Source organism: Mus pahari, chromosome 2, assembly GCF_900095145.1.
Source record: "Mus pahari chromosome 2, PAHARI_EIJ_v1.1, whole genome shotgun sequence".
Lineage (NCBI taxonomy): Eukaryota > Metazoa > Chordata > Mammalia > Rodentia > Muridae > Mus > Mus pahari.
The window spans coordinates 60279907-60288079 of NC_034591.1; the positions used below are offsets into that span (position 1 = coordinate 60279907).

Here is an 8173-nt window from a genome sequence, read left to right on the forward strand (position 1 = left end):
ACACATTTCTCTTAGCACAATCAGAATCTACTAAGTGTCTGGTGATTGATCATTATTTTGTGTGTGAATGAACAAGTTTGTTACTAAATTTCTCATTGTTATCAAAGTTTACATTATGATAAAAGTAGGAGTCATAGATTTCTGGTGATATTTTATTAGGTGTTTTCCCTGGATTCTTTTCAATAAGACAGATGATGAGTTGTTGATCCATTGTAGAGATAGCATGATTTTATACTGAGTGGTATCAATCTCAGTGTGATTTCATCATTTTTAAGATCCATCTTGCATAGGGATGAATTTCAGTGAAGAAGCCTTTGCCTCCATTGCTTATACCTGCTTTCCCCCAGGACAATATTCCATGCACCCTCCCATTGCAGATGGCTGGAGCAGCTGACACTTCCTGACAAAAAGATATAAGATGTCAATGTTACTTTGTTGTCACAGATCAAGAATAAATCTTAAGATATGGCATGTAACAGTAGCCGAGTCACCTGGGGGAATGAATCCATTGTATGGAAGAAGTGATAACTTTTACTTCTATCTTCTGTATTCTCTCCCTTTTCAGTTCAAGTTTTATAATACCTGAGTGCAAGTAGAAGAAGGACAGATGGTCCACCCTAGAGTTCTCTCACTCTAAGATCAGGGAGGGGAATGAAGTACATGGCAGAATGTTATTAAGTCAAGGAGAGGGACTTCAGCTTTTCTGCTCTTTAATCTGTGGAGGATCTTTTGGATATGTTTGATATTCCAACACTATCTCCCTTCTTAGTGGACCCTGTACTATCTTCTTGCATGGAGAAGGAAAAGATACCTTAGTTGCAGACATAGCATTAATTGAATGTCCTATGCACATAATGTTTATTCTTGTTTCTTGTCTCTGTTGATGGAGAGCGTCCCAACAGTCACGTGGGGAAAGAGAATACTCATTTATCCATGTCAAGACGTCAGGATCACTAACTATGGGAAAGAAAAGACAGAAGAGATTCAGGGCTGTTCTGACCAGTGACCTTGTACTAGCCCCTATTTTGTGAATAAATTAATCCCCGAGAATACTCAATGCAAGTATTTATAGACACTCCAATCACTCTTAGAGTTCTTCATGCAGAATTCATGGTGGAGAAATAGATTCCAACGTTCTTCATCTATCCATCATTAGACATATAGTTCTATCTGCTGTGCGTAATTCATAATGTTTTGAAAATGTTGTATGGAGAGTATAAATGTCCACAAAGAAAAATAAGCAATACCCTTGTTCTCCAAAATTTCTACTACAAACCTTGTTGGGGATTTATTTCACCTTCTTTAAGATTAATCACATAAAAATGTATATAAAATTACTCTTTTAAGATGTTTCTTTATTGTATTTGTATATGTTTGTGGATGCGTATGTGTGTGTATGTCTGCATGTATTTTTGCTGGTTCAACTGGCGGTCTGCATGTAGAAGAATGAAAATTGATCCATTCTTATCTCCTTGGACAAAGCTCAAGTCCAAGTGAATCAAGAACCTCCACATAAAACCAGAGACACTGAATCTAACAGAAGAAAAAGTGGGGAACAGCCTTGACTACTTAGGCACAGGGGAAATTTCCCTGAGGAGTACACCAATGGCTTAAGCTTTAAGAGCAGCAATTAACAAATGAGACCTCATAAAATTGAAAAAAAACTTTTGAAAAAAAAGGACACTGCCAATAGGGAAAAATAGTAACCCACAGACTGAGAAAAAATATTTACCAACCCTACATCCAATAGAGGGTTAATATCCAAAATATACAAAGAACTCATGAAGGGAGACTCCAGAGAACCAAATAACCCTATTAAAAAGTGGAGTACAGAGCTAAATAGAGAATTCTCAACCGAGAAATCTTGAATGGCTGAGAAGCACTTAAAGAAATGCTCAACATCAGTAGTCATCAGGGAAATGCAAACCAAAATGATCCTGAGATTCCACCTCACACCAATCAGAATGGCTAAAATCAAAAATTCAGGTGACAACAAATGCTGGCAAGGCTGTGGAAAAGAGGAACACTCCTCCATTGCTGGTGGGATTGCAAGCTGGTAATACCACTTTGGAAATCAGTCTGGTGGTTCCTGAGAAAATTGGAAATAGTTCTAAGGACCCAGCTATTACCACTCCTGGGCATATACCCAAAAGATGCTCCAACATGTAACAAGGATGCATGCTCCACTATGTTCATAGCAGCCTTATTTATAATAGCTAGAAGCTGGAAACACCCCAGATGTCCCTCAACAGAAAAATGGACACAGAAAATGTGGTACATATACATAATAGAGTACTGTGCAGCAATTAAAAACAATGACTTCATGAAATTCTTAGGCAAATGAATGGAACTAGAAAATACCATCCTGAGTGAGGTAACCCAAACACAAAAACATACACAGTATGTACTCACTAATGGGTGGATATTAGCCCAAAGTTCACAATGCCCATGATATAACCCACAGCATAGAAAGAAGGAAGACCAGGGCGTGGATGATTCAGTCCTGCATTGAGGGGGAAACAGGATGATTATGGGAGGTGGAGGGATAGGGGGACCTGGGAGGGAGAGAGGAGATGGAGGAAATATGGAGGGCAGTATCAGGTACTGGAGGATATGTCAGAGAGGTACAGAGGGTCAGGAAATTGAACAAAAAAAAGTGTAGCAGTGGGGATGAGGTACTGGGGATAGACACTGGAGGATCCAAGACAGCAGGGAAATGTGAGGCTCTCAGGATCCAACAGGGAAGACTTTAGCCAATATACGCAGAGAAGAGGGAGATAGAACCTATTGAGACCATCTTCAGTAGATAGGCATATCCCCTGGTCAAGGGATGGGGCCACCCACCCATCTCAAAAATTTTAACCAAGAAATCTTCCTGTCCAAAGGAAAAACAGGGACAAAAAATGTAACAGAGGCTGAAGGAAGGGCCAACTGGGGAATGCCCCACTTGGGGATCCATCATGTCTACAGACACCAAATCCAAAACTGTTGCCGTGGTCAAGAGACACTTGCTGACTAGAACCTCATGTGGTGGTTCCTTGGGAAGTCTGGCCAGCAACTGACCAGTGCAGGTGTGGATGCTTGGAGCCAACCATCAGACTCAGCTCAGGGAACCTGGTGGGGGAGTTAGAGGAAGGACTGGAGGAGCTAAGGACGATCATGGCCCCATTGGAAGAACAACATAGGCTGACCTGACCACCCAGTTCTCCCAGAGTCTAGACCACTAACCAAGGAGTGTACTTCGAGGGATTCATGGTACTGGATACATATGTAGCAGAAGATGGCCTTGCCTGACAGCAACAGATGGGAGGCCCTTGGTCCTGGGGAGGTTTGATGCCCCAGAGTAGGGGAATGGTGGAACAGTGGGGCAGAAGAATGTGGGTGGGGGAGAATTCTCATATAGGCAAAGGGGAGGGGGAGGGCAGATGTGGGATAGGGTTGGTGGAGGGGTAACTGGGAAATGGGATATTATTTGATATATAAACGAATGGAATGATTAATAAAAAATATTATGCTATTGATAAGGAATATTCTCTTAGATTCCTAGACAGTTTGTTTCTAAAAAAGTTGCAAAATATTGAGAAAATTAACATTCCTATAGTTTTTTTTATGTGAGAAAAAACTCTATTTATTTGGAATGTCCTCACCTTTTTATGACACCAAAAGCTGGATTTAAACCTGACCAAGCAACCATGAGAAAACCTTAAATAAGCAATCACAGGAATGAACAGGCATCAAGGACTAATAAGCATATTAGAAAGCAATGTTGGAAGAGTAGCTCCTGCAGACAGCAGATCTCTCTATTCTTCCCATGTTGGGTCCATAGGAAAGAGAAGTGGATGCTGATGATCGTACTATGGTATATGATTATTTTCCCACGACGAGTATCAAGTTAGAGACATAACTACAAGCATGCTATAACAGCCATCTTGTCTATGAACTCTCAAAGTCTGCACCCACAAGTGAGGAATATTCACCTGTAGTACAAAGTATGAAAATTATACTCTGAACAGAGTCAGCCCTGGCAAGAGGGTAGAGTGTGCTCCTTCAACATTTCTTCATCATTCAGGGTCCAATGTAAAGAATGTGTTCATATGTCCTAGACACAGTCTGGATTCTCTGTGGTAGAGAGTTGAAAGCACCCTTTATCCCCTCACCCATCACAAAAAGGTTGCTTTTCTTTTCTTATCCTCTCTTCTAAGAAGTGCATGGTAGGCTTTCAGCAGTTCCTGCTGAGAAGGCTACCCTCTCTACCTTAAATATCACCTTAGTCAATGAGGATTCCAAATTTTTTTGAATCTATTTAGATTCGGTTCACTAGTCCAGGTCTCAAGTATTATAGAAATATATATAATATATATATATAATATATATTTCTATATATATTATATATGTATATAATATACATATTATATACATATATATATATAGAAATATATATATATTATATCACTTTCTATCATGTATATTCAACCACATCTTTCCCAGCCCCAAATTCCTCAGAATGAAGAAATCAGGGGCAAACACTCACAGTTTTTGTAGTTATTCCAGGTCCACGTTGGTATGAAGCAAGTTTCATTAAATGCCATTGGTTCCATAGCTATCGCTATAGTTCCCACAAACATGTTGATAGTAGCAGGATATGAGAGTTTTATCAGCATCAAGTCATTTTTCAGTAATTTTGCATCAAAATTAGGATGGACTACAGTCAATGAGTAATTACATATCTGTTCTTTCTCATTTTTGATGTTGGGTCGGTAAACTCCCAGTCGGATTTTAGTTCTTGGGGAAAAAGAAAGGCAGAGAGATGGAAGAGAAAAAAGTCACTGAATGTCAAACTATATATATATATATATATATATATATATATATATATATATGTAAAAAGTCACTTATCCAATCAACTTAGCTTTGCTCTTCAACTCCATAGTTGAAGTTTATTAACCTTGTGTATAAAGTCTTGTATTTACAGGATTTTTATGTTTTTGCCAAGCATATGGGATGATCAATCTACAGTCAACTCAGTAGATCCTATTCTAATTAAGATTTGAACAATATGAATTAGCAGCCAGTAGACAATTCACATTTGATGGTTTCAGTGCTCTTTATATGCTCCATATCTGTACAGGCAGCTTTTGAGCAGTACCCAACTGCTTCTAACACTCTTAGCTTATCCACTGCTCTTCTTGAGACTATATAATTATTTTGTCATGCATTGTCTACACTTCCTAGATCCTTAAAACCACATAAATAATGTTGTATAGATACCAAGTCATCATTTCATGTTATATTCTCTAGGAAAATTCAGAGCCAGATAGATGCCCCTTTGACAAACTAACCAGTCATTCAGCATACAAAAAAAAAAAAAAAGAAAAGAAAAAAAAGCATTTCACTTTAAAAGCAGTTCGTAGTAGTTATAGGTAATAGAAAGTCTGATTTGCAAGCTCCAGCATCATGTCAACTGCATTTGTTTCCTAAGTAATCATTGTAATGTAGAGAGCAAGCCTTCACACTCTGTTGAGCTTAACTTCTCTTGGACAACCAGAAGGCTAAGAGTCATAAGTGTGAAATGGAGCCAAAGTTCTGAGTAAAACTTCCTCATATAGTTTTTTTAAAAAATCAAATATTTTCTTTTCTTTTACTTTTATGTGTATGAGTATTTTGCCTGTATGTATTAATGTATACCATGTACTTGCAAGTATTTTTGAAGGTCAGAATAGGACATAAATTTCTCCTAGAACTTTGAGTTGTGAGTAGCTATGTGGGTGCTTGGAACCAAATCCAGGTCCTCTTGTAAGTGCATCAAGTACTTTTAACTGCTTAGCTGTGTCTCCATCATCTCAATAGATTCTGGATACACAACAAAAATAGATTCTCAGAAAGTAAAAGACACAACGTTCTTCCTTATATGTGTATCCTAGCTTGTACTATATCCATGTATATATTAAGCAAATATATACCTGGTTAAAAATAACATAGAAAGAAGGACAGTGTGTGGTTTAGTACTATGTAATAAAGAAGTATAACATGCAGATGAAAAACACATGGGCTGTGAGAGGAGATATAAAACTACTTTTTCTCCTAATTCTGTCATAACTTTTTCTTCTTGTGGTGAATAAGTACATAAGAATGTAATTGATAATGAAGCCATAAATCCATAAGTGATGTTCCATGGCTTCAGAATGGCCATTCTAAATGTATAGAAACTCAATGAGACATACGGAATTTGGGACCGAGCAGTGTTTGCTTGAGTGATTCTGTTACTCTAGCTGTGTGGTGTTTTTATTTGTGAGTTCATTACAATAGAATGATTGACAAATGGGTTTTTTAAGAGATGCCTTATATTACACAGTGCTTCATTGCTTTATCTTATTTACTTACATGATGTGATATCCATCCAAGCTTTCAATTTCATCCTGTGACTATACCACTATAGTCTGTAAGCACTGATTCTTAAACATGATGTACCCTCAAACCTTTGTTACATAAGAGACTACTCAGTGCTGTTCCCTTGGTCTGGAACATCCTCAGGCTTTATTCATTTAGCAGACTTGTGTTTTTCCTGATGGCCTCATGTCTTCAAAGAGGCCTAACATAACCATGTTACACATTGCACATGACACATCTCACACCTTGCTCTACTGTTTTATTCTTTACTCCTGATCCTTTCTCTGCTTTGGTTCACTATTTATATCAGAATGTACACTCCATGGGAAAAAGTTATTACTATCTTGTTCCCTCAATGGTTTATTTGAATAGCATTCATGGTATAGTAAATGACTGATGGATATTTATTGATGAATATTTGAAATAAAGCTTGTAAGACTTCTTATTGATTTCTATACTGAAGTGCATAAAAATGTAAGAAGATTTTATGTTCTTGGAACTTCTAATTCCATGCAAAGTATGGAAAGTTGCTTCTCAGACTGAATTCAATAGCACAGATCCCTCCAAGCTCTTACGAGTAAGGAACCACTTACGGTAAAGAACAATGAGCAGCGGTGAGTACCCACTGAGGGTCAATAAGAGTCCCAACACATGGCTCTGGGCTGGACTGCAGATAGACCATATAAGGAACATTAAAATTCTCTGGTAAGTATTCCTCCGAATTGTTATATTCTTTCAGAGTGGCTTTAGGAGTAGTTACTAGAGAAAGAACAGAAACAAAAATTTTAGTAGCTAGTTTAGTTACGGTAGCTTTCTCTAATCAAAGTTATTTGAAGATATCAAGGTCTTTAATGTTGACATTTAAAAATTTCACATAACATAATGTCATACAATCTATATATATTAAAGAAACTAATGGTTATTTTTGTTGAGATATAACTATATAAAAGTTGTCTAATACTATCACATGGGCTCATTTGATGCTGATTAGAAATTCTGACAACACTGTATGTTAGGAAAATGAATAAAATCAGTAAGTACTTTAAATATTAGTTCTTAACAACTTTTGCCAATAATAGAGGTATAAATAAAACACTTCCTGACTTTGGCAGTAAAAAAATCACATGAAAGCTTAAAAATTAGCCCACCTTCCTTTCTGATCCAAAATTTCTTAACATCTTTTCAGGGAAAAGGAATGGTGGCTGTTCAGGGGAAATCATGTGCTCAAGTGCCTACTGTGGAGTTCCTAGGGATTTTTCTGCAAAGCCTTGGCACAAAGGATATTCAAAATGCTCCCAGATTTCAGAGAAACCCAGCGAACATGTTGTTAGGAAAATATGTGAAATGAAAGTCTTTTCATTGATTTCCTTCAGCAACTAATTTTGTCTTTAAAATGATTCTTCATCTCCCATCCTATCTCATAAGCTACTGGTCATTATATCACTTTTATGTCAACCACTAATACACCTTTCTGAATCTCCCCCTAAACAGAAACAAGACTCTAGGCTCACCTGTTAGACTCAAGAGAGTGAAGAGGAAGAAAGTCTTCATATCAAGCTATAATCTCAGTAGAGCAGACGAGGTGATCACACTGTCAACTGTCACAATCTTGATACCTGGATCCTTGACCAGACCAGCTGAAGGAGAAACACTTGTGGCAGGAGGAAAAGGCAAGGATCTTACAGAAATCTTCAAATTCTTTCCTCAGGATCTGATCTATCAAGATGTACGGGAGTCAGCAGGGTTTGGCTCTAGTGTAGGTGGAGAAGAAGAAGACCAAGACTGG

At 37.7% G+C, this 8173-nt stretch overlaps 1 protein-coding gene across 1 annotated transcript; it reads right to left on the reverse strand.

Annotated features, from left to right (window-relative positions):
• Window positions 1–250: 250 nt before the first annotated feature.
• Window positions 251–7938, reverse strand: LOC110314493 (probable inactive serine protease 58). Its single transcript, XM_021188810.1, has 5 exons — window positions 7899–7938; window positions 6981–7146; window positions 4532–4782; window positions 812–957; window positions 251–400 (listed from the first exon to the last, which is right to left on the reverse strand). The coding sequence occupies exons 1-5, from the start codon at window positions 7936–7938 to the stop codon at window positions 251–253; spliced, it is 753 nt and encodes a 250-aa protein (XP_021044469.1).
• Between the last annotated feature and the right edge of the window lie 235 nt (window positions 7939–8173).

Coding starts and splice junctions, on each gene's coding strand:
- LOC110314493 (XM_021188810.1), bottom strand. CDS start 7,938: ATGAAGACTTTCTTCCTCTTCACTCTCTTGAGTCTAACAG. Junction 4,783..6,980: donor GCTGCTCATTGTTCTTTACC/GTAAGTGGTTCC, acceptor TTTTTCCCCAAG/AACTAAAATCCGACTGGGAG. Junction 958..4,531: donor CTGGAATAACTACAAAAACT/GTGAGTGTTTGC, acceptor TCTTTCCCATAG/TTAGTGATCCTGACGTCTTG.